The following is a 23,063-nucleotide window of genomic DNA, read 5'->3' on the forward strand; positions in this document are numbered from 1 at the left end:
ATCCTCATCCTTCCCATCTTCCTCCTCCTCATCATCATCACCATCATCTCTACCATCATTCCTGTCATCTTTGCAAGCATCTAAACATTACTACCATCCCCTTCATCAACAATCTATTACTTTACAAAAGGAATTGGGATGTACTGCATACGCCAATATTTTCGCGTACAGATATTTTCGCCAATCACGGTATCAGTGGCATTTTCGCGTGTTGTTAAATTCGCCATTTTGTCATCAATTTGTCATAAGGTATGACGGGGTAATATTTTCGCGTGTCTTTAATTTTGCAATCAGCCCAAAGCTTGCGAAATTCACGAAAATAAAACCCTCGCGAAAATAACAGCTTATACAGTAATTTAAGTGTCATTAATTCTATCACATGTGATAAAATGTACATTTACTGATATTCAGCCACTGATTCATGTAAAAGTATGAATTCCTTGGGAACATTACCTATCAAAAGTCAAGGGTCTTACATATGAAAATTAATGAGCATACAGTTTATATAAATAAATAGCTAGACATAGGGCCTGTGGGATCACAACAAAGCATTTCATATGTTCCACAAGTATTTATCAACCTAAATGGTTTACTATCTATATTTCTACAATAATTTTGCTTTTTATGTAATCATAAACATAACACACACACACACACACACCAATACCAACAGAAACACACACATATAAATAAATATAAACAACAAACATCAAAACATACAAGTGAAGTAGAGGTTGATATGAATAAACATAAACATGACTTTATTATTCAGCACTGCTTTGTTCCCTTCTGGGGAAAAGATGACTTTGCATTACTTTGGAAGTCAATCACACCTTGCAACAATTGTTCTGTCATGAACATATTGGAATAATCATATTACATAGATATCTATGCAAGAAACAAATGTGAAGCTTTTAAAAACAAAAAATATATATGATCTTTTTCAACACCAGGTGGCAAAAATAAGCTGTTGCAAAATCATGCTCAAAATAATACGTTAAAACACAGGAGAGGATTCTTTATTGGCACTTTATTCTGCATAAATAAATATCATGTTAACTGAAAGGCTTGGTGCTGGGAGCTGTGGCCATGTAATTATGCTTCTCTTATGTAAGAATCCTATGAGATGCAATCACAGGACAAACCAACACCACCATAGAAAGAAACATTCATAATATACCAACTGCAACAGATGATTAGCTCATGGGATATCTACTTGATTCCACAGTACAAATGCAATTGCGATAATATCACATTAATTATACAACAGGTTCTTGAAACTAATCATCTCTGGTCTAGTTGTAGTGCAATGAGGGAAAAAAAAAACAATGTAAAATAAATCCTCATTTTTATTCTCCCTTTGGGGTTATCAGAAAACAGAACATTTTCCTTTTCAAAGATTTTCTGTGCTGCTATCTTGCAGCGCTCACTGAAACCTAGTACAGGTGCATTATTAGTGTGTTCCTTGAATTGATAATTTCATTATAAAGAACAATCATCACTCAATCCAGCCAGACATTAATGTTATTAATGATTTAGTACACTCCTTCAAATATTTATCAAAAGATACACTTATTCTTTGCACATGTATTCTCATGATGTAGTGCTCTTATTACGGTACACATGCAAAAGAAGAATTCAGTTGTAGCTATAATATTTCATCAAAATAAATCCATTTTTTTTTTCATGAGAAGTGCAAAATCAAATATTTGAAGTTACAAAAGCAAAGCATGAGCAATTATCAAAAGAGCATAGTCTTGGACTGACATACACTATGGATAGAAGCCAGAAAACTTCAGTTGAGCTACACTTTGCTCTACGTACTAACATTAAAGAACATTAATACCCGTTTTCTGTAATGCCACTGCAAAGTTACCAGAAAAAAGAAGACATGGACCAACCCTAGATTAATGGGCTGTCTCCCTTCATAAGGGAGTAGCTACGATGAGGAGATTTACACCAAGACATTATTCTGAGAGATACATACATTTTTCTAGTGTGTATCATAACAGCTTGTATATGCATAACTGATGAACTTTTTCAAACTTTGTAACATTTTCCACTGACCAGGTGCAGAAAGAGGTGTGAAATCACATAAGTTCAAGGAAACTCACTGTATTACCCGTGTAGAACACAACAAATTCTCTGCTCACTGTGAAAAGGTTTTTATATGGTGTCTCAAAATGGTTGACAAAAGTGGATTTAAGACTTGATTGGAAGATTAATTTTGGGCGATTGAATACTGCCTTTCGTGAAAATTGCCCAAAATATGAAAAGTTGAATATAAGATAGTAGTGAATAGTGTGTGTAACCTTTGCAATAATTCACTGGAACATCCAGATTACAAAAGCCTGAATTTCACTGAATACCAAGACTTTCTACCATCATTTCATGAGAACAAAGGTCACTTTGGATGATTCCAAGGCCATCCAGAGCTGCCTCTCCACTCTTCACATGAGAGGCTGAATGAGGTCAAAGCAGCCTGTCCCACCGTTGACCACTCTGCCCACCACAAGACGAGCGGACGGTGATTGCAGGTTGTCCTTGGCACCTGTTTGAAAAAGAAAGTAAAGAGATGCTCTCTTAAAAACTGATTGGCAAGGCAGACACACATTTCCAACTGACTGAGCTACCTCATCATCCTCACACATGTAACTGGTAACTGAGCAACAAATCAAGGCTACTTAATGGACATAGAGTACCCCTTCCCTCAAAGGGTTTGAAGATTTATCTATTCACTCAAACTCAGTTGAAACAATGCTCTACTTGAGTTGGTGACAAAAGAAAAGGTGAAATTTCTTTATATATGCCCCAAAATTTTTTAAAAACATATATATCATATCATCTCAGCACATATCAATGGAAACAAGGGACTCAATCATAACATTACTACCAGATTTATCACAACTTAGCATCTTCATAAACTTCTCAAATATATTGCGATGGTTATCCACAGCAAGAAGCTTTGGTAAGATCTGTGGATTTCACTGACCTTGAATAGTGGCTTCACGCAGGAACTTCATACAGCTCTCAAAGGTCATCTTCTGAAGCGGTGAGGCGTTGGACTCCAGACCGATGCGGTTGAAAGGTCGGTAGACACCCTCAAAGGTCATGTAGTCTGCAATGAGGGACAAGTGACGGGGGTCCACCGTGATCCCGTACACTGAGAAGACGTCTCGAACTTCCTGTTCACAAAGACAAGGTTTTTAGCATTGTTGAATAACACAGAAGTTTTACATTCAGGAAGCACAACAAGAATTTTGTGTTGGCCTGTGGCATCCATGCATTCGATCTAGCACAATTTATTGTATATTTGTGATAGCTATCTCTATTGTTCATATCATCTTTGCAGGACATAAAATTACTCCACAAACTTTCCACTGCACGTATTGGTGGGTGATTCTATTGGATTCATGAGAGCACTGCTGCCTAATACACAAAAAGAGCAAAATTGTAATTTCTATTACAATTTCTTTGTAGCAAAAAAAAAAAGCTGCTGAAAACTGCTTATCCAATAGTGGCGAGCCAATGGAGTAAAAAGGGGCCTGAATCCTAGCAGAATCTTTGTCAGAGGCAAAATGACAAACAGTCAGGGAAAGTTATCACATATAAGGACTACACACAAGCACAGTCAGGGGAAGTTTAGGGCTACAGAATAAAGAAAACAAAACAAAAGGGAAGGGTTGGAAGTCGTGGGCAAGGAGCCCAACAAGTATTGGGAGGGGATTAAAGCAGGAAGGTGGACAGAGGCAGAGGTAGGCGAGTGATGATCCCAAGGATCATAGGGGGCAACCTGTGAAGGATAAGGATGAATAGGGAGGGAACGTCAAATAAGATGAGGAACAACAGAGGGATAAAGAATAGAGAAAGAGTGAAACAGCAACAGCACGAGTGAAGGGGTGGGGGGCTGAATAAGCAGTGTGCCCTGACCTGTCTGTCCACCCTCCTTCTTTAATCGGCTCCCTTACTTGTTGGGCTCCTTGCCCTTAACTTCCAACCCACCCATTTTGTTTTCTTTGTTCTGTGCCCCTAGCCCTCCCATGACTGTGCTTGTTGTGTGTAGTCCTTATAATAATGTAATTGCTTTCCCTGCCTGGTGGGACCAAAAGCTCAGGCCATTACAATTTCTTTGTGGCAATCATCACCTCAGAGAAAATGGCTTCTATTTCGACAATCTTTTGATGTACACTCGAATTTAAAAAGATGGCAACAGAGCACAGACAATTTTTTTCTGCTTCTTCAAACAGCATCTTGGCAAAATGGCTGATGATGCTATTATCTAAATATCACCAGATATTTTCTTGTGGGAAACAGTGTATAATATTTTACCTATTGTACACCTTATCCTTCATTTCAAGTAAATGCATCATTTTAGACAGACTGAGCACACTCCATGCTGCTCAGTGAAAACTTTCCCAAAGTGTGTCCAGAAGTGATTAAGAGAAACTTAAGTTTAGTGGCTTTCTTGTTGCAAACTTGCCTTGATGATGGCTCTACATGCTGCCTCTATTCCATACGTGTTGGCCATGGCGTGGATGTCGTTGGTGTAGGCTCTGTTTAGATTCAGCAGCTTGTCATACTTGTATAATTCCTGGAAGAAAAAAAAAAAAGAGAAGAAATCAGGAAGTGACTGCTACACAACAAAAATCAGAGCACCATTAGACCTTTGTAAAAAAAAAAGAAAAAAAAAATGAGACATAGAGAATATATCAAAGCAATAACACACCATTACATGTATTTCCTCAAAATGCCGAAGGCTGTAAATTATAGCCTAGGTTAAGGAAGGACTATTATATCAGCACATGATTTGTTGGTACTTGAATGGCTTGCATTTCAGAAACTTGCCACTAGATGGATGCTCAACAACCCATATGAAAAATGACTGACTACTCTCAGAAAATACTGAACTATCATCAGGAACCAGCTGCAACAGAGCCTGTGACATTAAACACACCTAAAACGAGTGCTCACATACTTGGGTTGCTTTGGATTGGCAGTGATATTTCATTTCTGTGTCTGGATGATCTTCCCCTGGCAAGACTATTTTGAGACATTGATCTCCAGATGGTGATAATTTGCATCGGTGCAACACGCACTAATTATGAGCATGCTCTGGTCGAAGGTTGTTTTCTCTACTATAATTGCTAACCATAATCACCAATTCCTGGGAAAATCAATTTGCTCAATGAGAACATCCCTGGTGATGCAAGAATGCCCTCAATTCAGATCTTATATGTTTTTTTTTTCCCCAATGTCACATTCCCTTCACTAGCTTATGCTGCCTTCTGGAGAAAAAAAAATCTGTGATAACTGGAGGAGAGGAGGAGGGGGAGGGGACCTAGATGGGGAGAGGAGGAACACAAATCTCAGTCCATTACAGGAAAGAGTTCTCCTTAGCAAGCTGGTAGAATACAAATTGAATATTACCTGGGGACAGTATTTGTTCTCAACCCTACCTCTCTACCTGTACGCTGATATGGACTCCTGTTTAATTCTTGTGTTTGATTGTCTGTCATTTTCTTTCAAAGGAATGCAGCAAAGTGATGAGAACACTTGATGTTCTTGACAGGTTGACTGTCCACTGCTAGAAGTTTTAAATGACAGTGGCAATTCTGCATCTTCAAATATGATACTGTTACAATGAACACTGTGATGTATGTACTCACATTGGTGACACAACATTTGCTCCTGTGAAAATTGCTCCAGTCTTATTTTCTCCAAGGACTTGGGGTTTGGGTTATAGTTGTGCAGGGTTTTAGGTTTACATGTAGTTTTGAGGTGAGGATTAGGATTAGGGTTACGTTTGTGGGTAGAATTTATGTTTATGTAGTGTGTGGATATTTAATTGGAGCAGTTGTCACAGGAGCAAATGCCATGGAACCATTTACATCACCTACTTTGAAATGTTACAAATCAGCCACTTTATCTGCAAGACTTCCTGATAGGTGTGATGACCACAATAAAAACAGTATAGACTGAGATTCCACTCTGTAGTGTATCCTCCTACATTTACTGTTAAATGAACTGATCTTTAACCCTACAGGTACCTACAGGTATCTTCAAATGTCAACCTGTATTCATTAAAGAAGCAAAACATTTCACATTATCTAGCACGCATTAACAGAAACTGTACTGATTGTATACTATTTTGTTTGTTTTTGTTTTTTTACTCCATTTAGAAAACACGGTGGTACAGGGATGCCGTGGACCTTTAAATGAAGCGCACACACACACACAGCTGTGCTATGGGACAGCTGCAGATTGTTATGTAATTTTTAAGAGGGGCAGCCCAGGGTCACAGTTCAGGAGCAATATGGTCCAATGCTGTAAAAGTGGAAATTTTTGCAGTGCTGAAATTTTCACACATTTTGTGCAACTAGAAACTTGCGCACAAATAAAAGTAGGCAAATATTTTTGCTTGTAATATGTTCCACCGGTTGGTGTCTTGATTCTGCGGAATTAAAAACAGGCGAAACTCTTCTTGCCCGACCTATCGCGAAAAATTAGTTGTGCGAAAATATCCACTTTTACAGTAGCAGCAAGCTAGACTTACCTGGAGGTTAACTCCCTCTGTGAGCAGCCTGGGCTCCAGCCCCCCATGTCCAGACACCAGACATCGAGTGATGCCGGGGACATGGTGGACGGTGGCATCTTCAGCCAGGGACTCCAGTAGTGAAGACATGTCCAGTTTGGCATCTGTCAGGTCAAGCTGTAACGATTACAATAATGCATTTGTCAGTTAATACACCATGAAAGGCTATTGATGATTCTAATTCACAATACTGTAAGGTGACTGGGAGCTTTGGTGATGTTTTATCTTATTCTTGTGAATATGATAATGAAGATGTACAGTGAAAAATACAATGTACATTCTTAATACTTGATTTACATTGAAAAATGATGATGCTTGAGCCAAAGACACAAAAGTGAAAGATCTGTAACAAACTTTGGATTTCAAAACGGAAATATGAAGATGGAAAACCATGGTGAAAACATTCTTTGATATTGACTTTGAGTTGTTGTTTAAAAGAGTGAGCTTTAAATGATATATAACTTCTTAGAATTAGACCATCTTAACCCACTTAAAAGTGATTGAAATAAGAGAGAAATAGGAGATTCAGTTTTACAGAAAAGAAAAAAAAAAGAGGATTTAAAGATTAATGTCACTCAGGTGTGCTGTGCAGAAGGATCAATGAAAAGGTGTTTTATTTCCCAGTGAGAGCAACACCTGCCCGAAAAAGTATGGTCTAGAAAAACTGCTAATATCTCCATTTTGGTTTTGTTTTAAGCCGCCAAATTTTGACAGTGGGTAGAGAAGAGATTACTCTCCCAGGTAAGACAAACTTTAAAGATTTGAGTCAGTCAACCCAAATGACATATTTGGTCCATTATCGAGAATCATAATCTTCATCTTTTTTATCCTTCACAGGTTGCCCCCATGATTCTTCAGATCATCACTGGCCCACCTCTGCCTTTTGTCTGTTCACCCCCTAATCCCCCTTCCTCACCTGTGTGGCTTCCAGCCCACCCCTTGTTTTCATTGTTCTGTGTCCCTAGCCCTTCTCAGACTGTGCTCGTTGTGTGTAATCCATGATTGCTTTCCCTAGTTTGTCATTCTGTCTCTGATGAAGATTATACTAGGATCAAAAGTTCAAGCTCCACTTGACTCCCATTTTACTCCATTGGCTCGCCACTATTGGATATTAACCTGTTGAGGAGGGACTGATTTTGTTACAACACGCATTTCCCATAGACACCTGCCCGAGTATACTCGGGACTCGCCCTCAACATGTTAAAAGCAGTTTTCATCAATAACTTTTTGCTACATTGTCTGCCTTTGACAGCTGACTCACCTTGAATGTGAACTCACACCACAGTTGATTGACAGCATCAAAGTCATAGAGTGCAATCATGGGACTGATCATCAGCACAGCCTGGCAGTAAGGAGACACAAACAAAATCCTAAGTATGAATAAACATTTCTGTTACCATGACAACTGGGTACTCATTTCAAAGGGTTGATAAACTTCTCCAGTATCGCTGCCACATATTGTTATGCAATTCAGAAAAATATCTCAGAAAAATATACGGAGGTTTGCAAATTTAGGAGGAATTTCAATATAAATTCTGCCTATCCCTTTTATGAGTTTCAGATGACATTGAAAGCCGTTACCTAGTTTCATCACTAGAACATCATCACTAGAAAAGAAACTCTACTCACAACCATAAGATTTCTAATGACAAAGACACGTATTTGTATGTTTACGTTCTGTATGTTGTAAATCAAACTCTACATTCCACAAATCCTTTATTCGAGACCACACATGATATATCCAGTCTTAGATTCTCTCTTTGTAAATAAACATACAACAGGTACCTCTATGACATTAGAAGGGGTGAGAGGATAGCACTTAAGTGGTCTCCCAATCCAGGGTCCAATTTCAGATTTGATAAACATGTGAGATCACAAATGAAGGCAGCCATTTATACTGGAATTCCTTTCTGCCTACTGAAATGAGACTTCTTGCTCTAGGCATAGCAATGAGGTGAAGAAATATTTACACCACCAAAATTTCATTGTTCTTGTCACCATATTAAATCTCTCCATAATTTTTATAGTGTGCCATAAACCAAGTGATGAAAATCACTTTTAACCCAAGAATTCTTGATTTCCTCGATCATACATAGATATAATTACTGAACCTTCACAGTACTGTAAAATTGGAAATTGTCACGGTGTTGAAATTTCTGACACCTTTCTGAAATTTTTGTGCATTTTGCACAGTAAGAAACCAGTGCGAAAATGAAAGCAAGCAAATAGTTTTGCTTGCAATATGTTCCAGTAGCTAATGTCTTGATTCCATGGAATTAAAAACTTGTGAAACTTATCCAACCTGCCTGAGCAGGAAAAATTACTTGCACAACAACAACAAAAAAAAAAGTTTATTTTTGTTATGCCTGTTCAGTTGAAACTTTAAATATATAATTTTTGCATATTTCTGCAATAGACAAGATTCTGTGACGTCAAATGACGCTTTGGCTGAGGGGCAAAAGTAAATTTCATGCGTATTACGCGCATGGCTCAAGCGCGGTGTACGCTTAGTGTATACCCGCCTGCCTATCATGAGACGTGGTTATGTAACTCTTACGCCCTTGCCCACTCGTATGGGGGTCTCCTTACGCAATTTTTGCCCCTCAGCATGACTTGGTGACGTCATTGGAACCTCGTCTATTGTGCCTCATAAGTGCCTTCTTTGGCATATGCGTTTGCCCCCCAAATGTGTGCTATTATCATAATTTACCATTCTCAAAGCAAAGAAATGTATTACACCTTTACAGGGTCATTATACTGTCATCATGCACTGGTACCAACATATTCAAATGAAAACTTTCATCGAGGGCTCAAGCATTAAAGCAGTTGTAATTCCTGCTGTCGATGGAGTGTAGAAAGACAAACATACCATATACTCCATATACTCCATTCCTAATGGAGTATACATGGATAGACAAACATACCATATACCCCATTTCTAACGGAGTATACATGGATAGACAAACATACCATATACCCCATTTCTAACGGAGTACACATGGATAGACAAACATACCATATACTCCATTCCTAACGGAGTATACATGGATAGACAAACATACCATATACTCCATTCCTAACGGAGTATACATGGATAGACAAACATACCATATACCCCATTTCTAATGGAGTATACATGGATAGACAAACATATCATAAACACCATTCCTAATGGAGTATAATATAAACAGGCAATCATACCATAATCCTCTGCTCCTTGTCCTTCTCACTGACTCCCATCTTCTTCTTCCTCCTGGGAGCAGCACTACTCTCCTCCACACTGGGAGGCAGCAAATCTTCTTCCATCATCTCCTCTTCCTCCTCTTCCTCCTCCATCTTTACCTCCTCTCCATTGTGGTTTCCATGGATACTCTCTCCCTCTTCATCACCTTCAATGAATCACAGAGATAGAATACCTCACAATGATACTAAATTGCAGATGCCTAATTTTTTCTATTCAGAGGAGAACACACCCACGGGATATACCTGGCATTCATATCATGTATTGCATGGAAACGAATGCGGCATGTCAGTGGCAGTTTGATAATCATCATAAAAGATTTACACGATTGACATCTATCATGGCATGCAAAAGTCTTTACCATATTGTCATTTTGGCCTTGTAACAATTTGACTGACACTTCCCACAGTGCCCGAAATGTCACTCATTTCATATCTTTCCCAGTATATATTTTCTTAATGATTCTTCGCAAGATATATCATGGACATCATGTCATTGCACTTCCTATAGAAGGCTGTTCCCTTTCCCAAACAACATTGTGGTCATTTTAACCCATTCCATACTGAATTCTGAAATCCCCAGACTTAATACACAGACCACCAGGTTTCTGTATGGAACAGGTTAATAGCAAATAGAGATAACTATAATGAGACTTTCAAAGGATGCAGTGTTTGATGACAAAGTGGCTATCACAGTGTCATTCTAGTACTTTTCAAATGCCTGTCTGATCTTGCTCCAGCTTCCTGAGCTGCTGTCTTTATTTACTTTTTATCAGTCAGATTGACCAAGTCTCTTAGGTGATTTTCCCTTCATTTCAAAGCTTCAGAATTTGCAAGAATTCATTCTCAGAAAACTCAAGCAATGCTTAGAAATGCATTGGTATAGACTGTTAAAAATAGTACTTATAATTGTGCATCTCTCAGACTGATTCTGTATAATTTCTCTGTTCAACACAAGCACATTATTTCCAAGTGAAAATGGGTGACAGGGCACAAGTTGTAAAGATCAATTCAATCACTAAGAGACAAAGTGCTTTCACTGCAAAAACAAAACGACATAGACATATTTTCTGATACCTTCATAGCGTCAGAGAGATCAAAGATTTCTCACCAGAGTCAAGAATCTCCTCCCAATCTCCATCTTCCTCCAGATTCTCCTGCTGTGCCTTCTTCTTCCTCTCCTCCTCCTCCTCCCCCTCCTCCTCTCCATCCTCATACTCCTGCTCCTCCTGGTGTCTCTGCTTGTACTTGGAGGTGGCTGCATCCTGGTCGTCCCCACTCCCCTCATCGGACGACACCGACTCTCTTTTCATGGTCACTGGGGACGTATCATCTGCTGCATCACCACTGGAGGCATCCTTGTTGCCATGGGATCCAGAGTCACCCTCTCCTCCAACAGTCCTCCTTGATTTCTTGGCTGATGCAAATCTGAGGATGTGTGTATAATGGAGGCAAACTATTTGGATGGGTCACACTTTAACAAAAATGTAAAAATGCATGCAGATATTTCAAAGTGTGTGTGTTATTGATCTCAATCTGTACAGTTTACTATTGTCGCCCTGTGTCTCACAAATAACAGGTTTGATGAGAATTTTTCACAGATCATGTGTAAGGGACGTCTTGGAACAAACTTTGTGAACCCACAACTGAAAAGGCAAGTGGTCTCATTCAGGCAAATTAAATTAGCGTGCAATTCCAGTCCAAGGTTATGTTGAAATTTGAAGCATGAAGAGTGACAGTATGGAATTGGACATTGACTTCTGACCCTGGATATCCTTCAAAATCACAGACAATCTACCAGGTTAATAACTCTGTCATATCCATTTACCAAACTGATACGATTACTATAATGATTTTCCAACTACTTGCATCAGTTTGATAAGGATTGTTAGAAATATAACTGTATTTCGATGGCAAAAGGACTTCAAACACATAGGCACATTCAAGCAATCTCGTGAAGGAAGTCAGTGCTTACTTTGTCTTCTTGATGTCCTTCATTTTTCTCCTCACAACATCCAGAAATTTCTTGAGGAAAACTTGCTCGATGTACTCAAGAATGCTGGCTGGTGTGGCATTCAGTTCATCCTAGAAGTCAAATGTGATAAAGAAGATAAAATGTTCAGAAGTAATCTGTCACATAAAGGAAGTGTACTGACAAAGTGATAATAACTGAGTATCTAAATGCACTTAATGTAAAAAACCACATAATGACTTCTCTTGGGACACCTCACTTTTATAGAAGTATTTTCAATAGATTTCTACTGCAATACCTCAGTGATGCCTGAAGGTGTATTCCACTTTAGAATCACACAAAAACTATGTTCAACATTTTCCTGCATCTTTCCACATCTACCGTTATTTGTAATGGATAATGCATCCATCTTGTTTTGACAAGGTCTCTGAACATTCATTAATGAGGAAACTGACCGGCAATAGGAACAAAACAAGTTTGAACAGAGGATGAAATTTGTATGTGGTGCATCATCATGTTACCCGTATAGAGTCAGAGATCATAAGAGGAAGAAAAATACGTATAAAGCTGACATCTCAGCCATTTTAAAACTGATTTTCATCAAATAAATATTGAATCCCTGTGGGAATTACATCCTCTTTCATATTTCACGAGAAGTTTCTCATTATCTCATCAAAAAATATTAGAAACCTGAAGTTAGGTCTCAACCAAAACTATACGCTTCTTTTAACATCTAATGAACTCCGGTTTGCAGAATACCAAATATTATTTTCCTGACATTATAACCCTTCTGCTAAATCAAAATGCTCTCTGCTCCTTTATCTTATTTCATATTCAACAACTATAATACACAATTAACGGTTGGCATTCTTCTCTCTCTCTCTCTCTTTTTTTTTTTTTTTTTTTTTTGGGGGGGGGGGGGGGGGGACATGTTAAAGACAAGACCGTTGTGATGAAAATGTTGCACTCTTGAAAATCAGCTTGAGCAGTGCAGTCCCAGCTCTAGTAATACCACCTGGGACAAAGGCCATAAAGGCCAGCAAATATCAAACATGAATCTTACCTTGTACTCATTGTGTGGAAGAAAGCTCAACCTTATCTTGTAGACTCGGAAGTGGTCACTGGCAGAAATGTGAAATGCAAAGGAAAAGAGTCAATAACAATATCTATTTCACTGCTTTGTTTTTAGGATGTGATTGTATCTTGGATCAGCAGGAGATGAGATATATTATGAAAATCCCTGTGTTACAAATTGAAAATAAATAAAGTAACATGTATTAAGTACGTGGTAAAATCACTTTCCTCACTGGAAAAACAAAACAAAACAAAACAAAAACAGAACAAAAACATGATGTAAAAATATTTTACATTTCTAGGCTTCATAAAATGTTCTAAATCTACGAAACTGAACTTACATCACTTTTTTTCCAACTTCTACCTTTGTCATTTATGAACATGACATCGGAAGCCATTTGAATTGACAAAAATATAATCTTATCCTTTGAGGCATTTCTGCATTTTTACTAGTCATCATCCACATACATATAATGTCATCAAAGTCAAGTATCAGCTGTAACACTTACAAAGCTGTTGGAAACTGATATGACTCCCAGATGTCAATGTCTTCAATGACCTGTGAATTAAAAACAGGGCAAAATCAGATTATGCAGAATGGGTCAGTCTAGTAGATATCATAGAGTGGAAACATATTGTCTCATAGTTACAAACAATACTAACTTAGTTCCCCTAGTCTCAACGCAAATGAGTCATGATCTCTGATTTGAGATGAATGAGTATAACATCTGTTACATCATCAAAAATATCCTGAATTACATCACTGAACATCAATTTCTTGCTTTTGGTATTTTATCATTCTTGATGTGCTCTGACTGTGATGTGCAAAATTTGTCACACTTTACTCCTTAAAACAAAAATTAATTGAAGATGGCCACAAGAAAAATCTCAAGGTTTTGCAAATATCTGCTTTAAAATTGGAAATTTTCAAGGGTTTAAGTTTCTTGTCTTCTTCGATTTTAAGTTAACATTTGAAGATGAGACTGATGACTTGTAAAACTAGAAAAGCACTCTGAGAGCGCAGACCTCCGCCAAGTATGCAGCTCATTTCCACCACTGATCTTGTTCATCCATAGAGATATCAGTGATTTCCACCCATACGTACATATAGCATTGTGTGCTGCAAGTCGCCCGATTTCCCCATGTAGAAGCCTTTGTTACGTCATAAACCCTCAGCTGCACGGCGCGCCTTGCCCTAGCAGAAACGAGAGCACGCACTTTAGTGCGCGCATGCAAACCTTAAATACGCGCAGCCTGAACTCCCAAGTTCATTGACCCTACCTGCCAAAATATCAAAAATCCTTCATAAATTCCCCCAAAAATTTCGGATCACTACCAAAAGTTAATCGTTTGTTACTTGTGTCATTCTCAAACTTTCCTGCAAGTTTCATTCCAATCCGTTAAGTACTTTTTGAGTTATTTTGCACACAGACAAACTAAATAACTTACTAACGAACAAACAAACAAACCAACGGTACCAAAAACATAACCTCCTCCCTTGGCGGAGGTAACTAGTGATGATGCATGGAAATGTCAAACACTGATACATGAACTTGACTGAGAACTACACAAACTGCTATCTCAAAAATGCCTTGGGAGTGATAAAAATAATGATTGTGGTTGAATTGTCTGAAAAAGTAAAAATCAACTGCAAATCAACAATATAAAATGGCAAATCCACTTCAAACAAGAATTATGAAGAGTGAATGTGTTGTTGGATTCACATATTTGCCACCTGATTTTATTCAATCCAATTTACAATCCAATTGGGTCAGGAAGTATCAAGAGAGAAAAGCTGAAACTTTCCACTGACCTGAGAGAGATTGACCCTGGTGAGCTGTCTACGAACTTTGGCCACCCTCCTTGCTGAGATCCCACGGTCTTGGAATGGTGCCTCCATGCTTGGAGTCTTGATGTTGGCACTGGCTACCATCAGAATCTCACTGCACAGGGGAAATGGGCAAAGGTGAAAAGGGTGGAAGGGCAATAGAGTAGAGGTTTGGGGTGCTATTTGTATGAACAGAAAACTTGCCTTGGTATAAATGCAGTTATGACTAGTAAGACTGCCTGATCTGTTTCTTTTTGGAATATGTTTTAATTTTATGTGAATCCTAGGGTAATGACCACCAGTACATTACATTGCATCCAGTGTCGATTTTATTTTTCAGAAGGCAAGTTCAATCTGTTCATGTACGAAAACATTGTTGTAAAAAGGAATATACAGAATTAAGAAAATACAGAAAGAAATATACAGGATTCGAAAAGATTGATCTGAGATGAAAAGTGGATCAAAGAACAAGTTCTTTTTTCCACTTTTTAAAGTCTGTTGGGGAAAAAATCTCACCCAAATGTTTAACCCAGATTAGTACAGTATTCATCGCATAATCGGGCATCTGATAATCGGGAACCTCGCTTAAATGACATACGCTTCCCAGAAACATTTCCAATGCACGTTATTTTCACTGGATAATCGGGCGGGGACCTCTGATAAACGGGACAATTTTTCTTCAAGCGATCTTAGATTTTGTTGATATTTTACACAAAAAATCTACCAAAATACCACAACAATATTTCAAAGATTCCCTATCAGTTGTCGTTTACATCAAACTTACAAAGCAAGCTTCGGACTGGTGTGTTTTGACCTCCGTCCATCCAGTACACGTTCATTTCAGCTCGCTGCCCGCCTTCGCTTTTCTGTACATGTGTATATATGGCGAGCTAGATCGCTACAACACATGTACAGTGCAGTGATCGCGGCAAGTAAACAATCAAGCCGTGATGATTGAATGATTGAAGGACTTTTCATTGACGTTCCCACATCAGTTCTGGGTAATCATTTCCCATGGTTGTGGATATATATGTATTTATACAGAACGCCCTACGTGTCCAAGAATTCTACGAATGTTTAAGTAAGTGCTAGCTTTTAATCCACATATTTTGTATTCGAAGAGAGGTGACAGAAGAAGAACCTGGTTGCGATTACTCTACATCATTGCGAGAATGCAGGGACAGCAGCTAGAGGGTTGCGCCGAGGGGTAGCGTGGTTGTGTATTCATGTACATGTACAGTACGTCAGTATGCATGTGTGTGTGTGTGTGTGCACTACATAATGTACATGTCGTATGCTGTTAGTGCATGGTGAGTGCTCATCGCGAAATCGGGCACCCCGCTTAAAGGGGCCGTGTTTGCTACTCCCAACCTGTCCCGATTATGCGATGAATACTGTACTGGCTAAAGCTGTCAGGTGTTTAACAGAAAATATATGCTGAAATAAAATCAAAATCATGACAAGAGGGTTTTCAAAAAATCATCTTCCACTATTAAGCAGCAACAATAAACAGAACTGAAAGATTGTTTTAACAACATAAAGGAAGAAGTAATATGTGTTCTGTCCAATACTAGTAATAATTTTTTTAGAAATTAACTTTTTGGCTATTTTCAGTTAACATGACATTTTCACTTACACAACTGTAACATGTCAATAATTCACTAAGTGATATTCAACAGTATACTTCAGCTGCACTACCAGTAGTGTCTTATGTAAATGGTGAGCAGCACGACTTCATTCATTGAGCTTTTAGACATGACTACACATCCTCTATAGTCAGGGTCCTTATGTCTGAATTTTAATTTTCGTTGGATTTTTGTGGAGAGTATGAAAATTATTCATTTTTGGAAATGTTACAGTATAAGCAATCAGACAAACAGTGTTTCCATTCGCCCCGAGACATTTATGGCCGCCATCTTGGATTTTTCAAAATGGCTGCCATGAATAATGTTTTGTAAATATATCTCAACTTCTAAGTGACAGAGAGCTTTTATTTTGACAGCTAAACCACCATTTTCAAGGCCAAAGAATCGAATGCTTCTAGTCTCAAGTGTGTTGAGACATTTCATATTGATAGCAGCTCTTGCGAACATTTACTAATTTTGTAATAGATACGTGATATGAATTTACAGAGATTTTCTTCAAGACTATAAAGGTCATCATGCTTCATCCACAGGGGAAGCACTGTTTTTTGTTTGCTTGTTATTTTTCAGGTGTGCGCAGGCGTGTGCATATGGTGGGGGAGGGGGGCTGCAGGACTGGGGCTGTGGGGGAAATCAAAGTCAAGCCTCCCCCCCCCCCCCCATCCTCCTGCTTAAACAGGAAAGCTTTGGACACTTTATAGGCATTGTGATCCCCCCCCCATTTTTCCTAATTTTGTTACTTTTTTGAGGTGGGAGGGAATATGTGTTCGTGTATGTGTGTGTGTGTGTGTGTGTGTGCGTGTGTGTATGGGGGGGGGGGGGGGGAGGGGGGTTCAGACCCCTCCCCTTTCCTGAACCATATGTACATGTTCACGTACACCTGTAGTTCTCTTCTCTATGAAACAAGGAGGAGTTCACAGTTTTGAAAGTTCCTCGTCTTATCAAGTTATGTGAATACCATGAGGTGATGTAGGCAACACTGAGCTGGGTTTCTGAGAACAACCTGTGATGTAAGTGCCATGTAGCGATTTTTCTTCCATGAGTCTACAGACCCACGGAACGTGGTGTGACAAGAGTGACACTTGTTAAGCTCAATGTCGATGAATCTTCTCAGTAGGGTATACACATGCTTACTGTGTGTCTTATCGCCACACTCTGCTAATTTCTATAACCCTTTTATTCCCAGCTCAGTGTTGACCCTTTCATGTGGCAGGACAGTTTCCATAACCCTTTTATTCCCAGCTCAGTGTAGACCCTTTCATGTGGTAGGACAATTTCTATAACCCTTTTATTCTCAGCTCAGTGTAGAACCTTTCATTAGTAAGGACAATTTCTATAACCTTTTTATTCCCAGCTCAGTGTAGAACCTTTCATTAGTAAGGACAATTTCTATAACCCTTTTATTCCCAGCTCAGTGTTGACCCTTTCATTTGGCAGGACAGTTTCTATAACCCTTTTATTCTCAGCACAGTGTAGACCCTTTTATGTGGCAGGACAGTTTCTACAACCCTTTTATTCTCAGCTCAGTGTAGACCCTTTCATATGGCAGGTCAATTTCTATAACCCTTTTATTCCCAGCTCATGGTAGACCCTTTCATTTTGCAGGACAGTTTCTATAACCCTTTTATTCTCAGCTCAGTGTAGTCCCTTTCATGTGGCAGGACAATTTCTATAACCCTTTTATTCTCAGCTCAGTGTTGACCCTTTCATGTGGCAGGACATTTTCTACCACCCTTTTATTCCCAGCTCTGTATAGACTCTTTCATTTGGCAGGACAGTTTCTATAACCCTTTTATTCTCAGCTCAGTGTTGACCCTTTCATTTGCCAGGACAGTTCCTTTTATTCTCAGCTCAGGGTAAACCCTTTCATTTTGCAGGATAATTTCTATTTTGCGTTTGTACCCGCCAAGGTGTTGCCATGGTAATGGTATATTTACTTGAAAATCTTGTGGAGTGGACATCTCCCACAAGTTTGAAGCAATGGAACTCAAATTTGGTGTAATGGTGTCAAAATCAAGTTTTTAGGTTAGTTAGAAGCCGATATATTGAAGAACGCCTGTTTTATGGCAGCCATTTTGGAAAAATCCAAGATGGCGGCCATATAGGTATTGGGGCAAATGGAAACATCATTTCCTGATTTCTTATACAATAAGCATTTCCAAAAATGTATAATTTTGATACTCTCCCCAAAAATGCGGCAAAATTACAAAAGGAACCCGACTGCTATCCTCACTCCAAATTCAAACATTGACAATAAAAAGTTTATTGACTGCTTGTTCAAACACGTATTGATAGATGACTAACACAGACAGAAATTGTAAGTAAATGACCCCCATTGGACTCACCGTAATCTTGGAATACCCAGAGTAACGTTCATGTCTCCACGGCCAGCAAAGTGGAAAGTATTCAGGGTCATCTGTGTGGATGGCTCTCCAATGGACTAGAAGAGAGACAACAATTTGGCAGAAGAACATCAAACAAATTGCTGATATATGAGGAAAATAATAAATTCTGGATAACACGATTCCACGATACTTTGTGAAGAATCAGAATCCATGATGAGCAAATGAAGTTCTTTCCTTTGGAACTAGATATGCTTTTTTTTTAATTTTTTTTATTCATAATCATTTACTGTAACAAGAAACACCAGAAACTATAACTTATACTTCAGTCTATTTCTGTTTGTTCTTTGTCCTTTAAAATGATTTTGCATGTATTGTACTGACTTGACGAAGTGATGTCAGACAAAACTGTGAGAATTGTCAAGTATATCATCATATTTAAGTTTTATGGTGCACATAATGTTGCATTCACTGTTCAGAGTGCTAATGTGCCTTCTGCACTGCTTACTTGTGATAGAGCACTTGCAGTGTGCCATAGTATTTTAATCTTAATGTTTTGCTAGCATGTACCAGCAGTGTAACAAATATCACAGATAATAGGACACAAATAGCAAAGACACAGTACACAAATACCACTCACCAACTCAAAAATACAAACATATACTCCCATACACAAACTAAACTACGCAAAGCACCCACACTCACTAAACTACGCAAAGCAACCACACTCACAAAAGTGCACACGATCAAAAACACACAAAGCACAATACAGACAGCATGTGAAACACACATAAAAACAGACACACAGATACACACTCATAGATTCTCTTACCTGAGCTGCTAGTAATCCCACTGCTTCCCCTGGCTCACACAGGGCTCTCTGGTACTTGGTGTACATCAGCTTCCTGAGTCTCTGCTCCTCATCACTCTCTTCTCCCTTGCTCACCATGGAGTCATCTCTCCCTCCATCTCTCTCTGGTACCTTGGAGTCTAGGTAGTCTTGAATCAAGGCCTCCAGTCTCTCAGAGATTGCTCCAAGCTGGCGGTCAGGACGCATCTGGCAGCTGACAGGGTCTGGACAGCTCGATGTCTTCTTCTCATATCTATCAAGTATTAACATACCAATATGATTGATATTGACTGATTATAAGCTCAAAAATGAAAACAAAATATCTAAGCTTGTCAAGTCTGATAACTGATAAACCATGTTGGGAAATCACTACGTAAGGTGAGCAATACAGGGTATATACGATCCAGTCTTTGTTTGTTTAACAATCAATGTACAGTGTTTTATTCTTACAATTCAGGATTCATTCTTGACACTTAAAACGCATTACACTGATAAAATTTTTCTCTTCAGTTACATGAGATAGAGTTGTACCATTATTACCATACATAATAATCACTCAACTATCACTTCTTCAAGTCCAAATTTGGCTATCATCTGTGGAGATCTCTTGCAAAATAACAAAAATATGAATAACCTATTCATTAAAATGACTGTTTTACACTTCAATTTGTATATGATATTGCGATAAATGAAAGTGAAAAATATCAGGATGTAATTAAAAATATATATATATTTTTTCTTGAAATTCTCTCTAATAGACTGGGGTCTTTCCAGTAATTCAGCATTCAATTGGGACCTTCAAAGATAGGAAATGAGAATGACCAACCTTTGCTTGTCTGTCTCCTTCCTCCATTTCTTGATGACCTTTGACCTGGCCTTCATGTAGGCCTTCCGGATGCTAGTCTCCTCAGCTTGTACCTCATCCAGGACGGATGAATACTCTTTGAGGCAGAACTCAAGGAATGGTGACCGTCTGGTTGTCTTGTTCTGATCAGTATGTTTTCTCTGCCATCTCTTGATCTGAAAGCAATTGTATATTGACAACAAACATTCTTAAAACTTTGCTGCCATAAAGCTAGCCAAATGAACACTGAGAAAATACAACAATCTTGCATTTACTATAAGTACTTTTTTTTCCACATTAATATTTCTCAGCAAATTATACAGCAAAGCAAACAAAGACAAGATAAGGGTTCTACAGTAATCATTTCAACAATCATCATCAAGACCTATCCCTGAGAAAGGAAAAGGTTACAAAAATGATTCTGACTAAAAGTCTAATATGAACACACACAGTCCATTCTGAAGCCCAAAGCTTTCTACACTGACATATTTCTTTTGGATAGCATGTGTGACATACACAGGAAGTAGGATCCACACAGGATCTTTTAATAAGGAGGAAGAAGAGAAATATATCACATCCATCTCTCACCTTCCTAAAGAGCTTCTCAGCCCTACTAGGATCATCCTGAGGAGCACCATCTATCTTCCTTGCATTCATCCCCATCTCTTCGTTGTCGAGGAGAAATGAAAACTGCTGTTTCTGTAGGAACGGTGTCCGTGGGATGTCCAATCCATCTTCGCCATACTGGAACTGGATCACACTGCTGTCACTGTCTCTTACCTGTCAATGAAGAAGTCAGTGACACACAATCTTAAGATGGACATGGAAAGACTAGTGTTTGGTTATACATAAGAAATAGTCCCCTCTGATATTTGACTGACATCAGACTCACTATTGAGCACCTGAAGCCTGTGTTGCCTTGAATGATATCTTTACTCATTTCTGTTTTATCTCTGAAAAGAGGAATAGTTTTGATATTTGCCATACAATAAAGAGCCAAAACTCAACCAATGCCAACTGAAAGCAAAATGAGAGTGTTGACTACATGCCTTATATAGCACATGAATAATCCCCACTGCATTGGGACCACAGTATCCAGTATTGCTAATCCTTATGTGATTTTTCAGTTCATCTAAGATTAGATACATGATTCTATGAATAAATTTGACAGTTTCAAATACACTAGGCTATGGGCAGACGGTAAACATGCACATTCATGTAATGTAATTACTGCAATGCATATGACTCTTTTTCCATTGTCATGGTGAAGAAGGTTAAGAAATGATCAAAGGTCATGAGAATGGTTAAAGGTTACAAGGAATGCTCACAGTGAGGTCATAGTTGACAACCAGTCCCTCAAGATGTTTGATGATGCATCGCTGGAGATAGCCACTGCGACTGGTTTTCACGGCAGTATCCACTAGACCCTGTGTTGATACAATACAATGTAAATCATCTTACACTGTCCATTGTAGTTGCTTCTTTGAAGTTTCAATTGTATTCATTTTTTCTTTTGAATCAAATTACTTAGATTGCACTGTATTGTTTTCATAGAATTTCAAACCAAGAACCATTACTCGTAAGGTCTCACAAAACTTTTTCTAAGTACTTTGTCACCTATGTATCATCTTTAAACAATTACATTCATTTTGCTGGAAAATACTCCAATCTTGTGCAGAAAAGAACAATGAACAATGAAAGTTGAACTAAACTGCACTTCATTTATTTCTTTGAGTGGAGAGAATTAAGCCATGAAACTATAAAACATGACTATAAAACTCTCATTGGTAATGCACAGAGCAATTCCATGCCTATCTCTCATATAGCCAGTTCTAAATCTCTGCTACTTACCTGTTTTGAAAAAAAAACAACACATTATGAAGTTTGACTTTCTACTTACTTTCTTAGGTATCCTGCCATGCTTTAAATGCCCATTATCATTATAAATCATGAATGATATTGCTTAAGGGTTGAAGTAGAATATAATAAAGGAAAGAGATATGACAATGCTCACCTCTCTGCCAGCCATACAGTGGAAGAAGTACTCTTGGGGTTTGATACCAGTCAAGAAACGCCCATCAACGAAGCCTCCCGCCCTGGGGGTGGTGTCATAAGGCAGAAAGGATGGAAGGGAACGCCCACTGATCATCAGAGGGGGGCGCCTCCCTTCCAGCTCAATCTGACCCAAGAGACAAGAGATCTGAAGACAATTCACCTACAAATAAAGAGACAATACAGAACTTTTTATGATAAGTTGTGTTTCATTATAAAAAGATTTTTCTCTTAGAAGAGATGAAGAAACATAAAACCCGATGTTACATGTAACCAATAAAACAAACTGACAACAAATTGTAGCTTCATTATTGGCAATTTTCATCCGAAGAAAAAACAAATCATAGTTTACCAATGTACAACTATTTACTGTAATACCATCATCACTTTGAGAATGTGCAATCATTATAACCATAGTTATTTTCTTTGTTATTAAGTTTTATCACAGCAAACATACTGTAATATCATCACCATATTTATCATCATTATTTATTATGTGTAGCTTATCAACAACAGTGTAATATGCATGCTATTTAAAATGATGATACATTGTACATTAATAATCATCATTTGAATGTTGGCAGTTGTCATTACCATCCACACAAATTGTCACCTCTTTCTTAAGT

The 23,063-nt window shown here is 38.3% G+C and overlaps 1 protein-coding gene across 1 annotated transcript in view; it reads right to left on the bottom strand.

Annotated features, from left to right (window-relative positions):
- Positions 1-736: 736 nt before the first annotated feature.
- The window catches only part of LOC140237291 (DNA-directed RNA polymerase I subunit RPA1-like), a 50,245-nt gene continuing 27,918 nt past the window's right edge, over positions 737-23,063 (bottom strand). Inside the window, exons 19-35 of the mRNA XM_072317233.1 lie at positions 22,400-22,600; positions 21,714-21,812; positions 20,974-21,165; positions 20,368-20,561; positions 19,524-19,794; positions 18,695-18,789; positions 14,692-14,821; positions 13,388-13,437; positions 12,868-12,925; positions 11,808-11,917; positions 10,944-11,260; positions 9,794-9,981; positions 7,854-7,934; positions 6,554-6,709; positions 4,481-4,591; positions 2,993-3,185; positions 737-2,551 (exon numbers count right to left, since the gene is read on the bottom strand). Coding sequence (XP_072173334.1) covers positions 2,451-2,551; positions 2,993-3,185; positions 4,481-4,591; positions 6,554-6,709; positions 7,854-7,934; positions 9,794-9,981; positions 10,944-11,260; positions 11,808-11,917; positions 12,868-12,925; positions 13,388-13,437; positions 14,692-14,821; positions 18,695-18,789; positions 19,524-19,794; positions 20,368-20,561; positions 20,974-21,165; positions 21,714-21,812; positions 22,400-22,600 — 2,547 coding nt within the window. The 3' untranslated portion in view covers positions 737-2,450. The remainder of the gene's footprint in view (positions 2,552-2,992; positions 3,186-4,480; positions 4,592-6,553; positions 6,710-7,853; positions 7,935-9,793; positions 9,982-10,943; positions 11,261-11,807; positions 11,918-12,867; positions 12,926-13,387; positions 13,438-14,691; positions 14,822-18,694; positions 18,790-19,523; positions 19,795-20,367; positions 20,562-20,973; positions 21,166-21,713; positions 21,813-22,399; positions 22,601-23,063) is intronic.

Source organism: Diadema setosum, chromosome 13 (assembly GCF_964275005.1).
Source record: "Diadema setosum chromosome 13, eeDiaSeto1, whole genome shotgun sequence".
NCBI classification, from domain to species: Eukaryota; Metazoa; Echinodermata; class Echinoidea; order Diadematoida; family Diadematidae; genus Diadema; species Diadema setosum.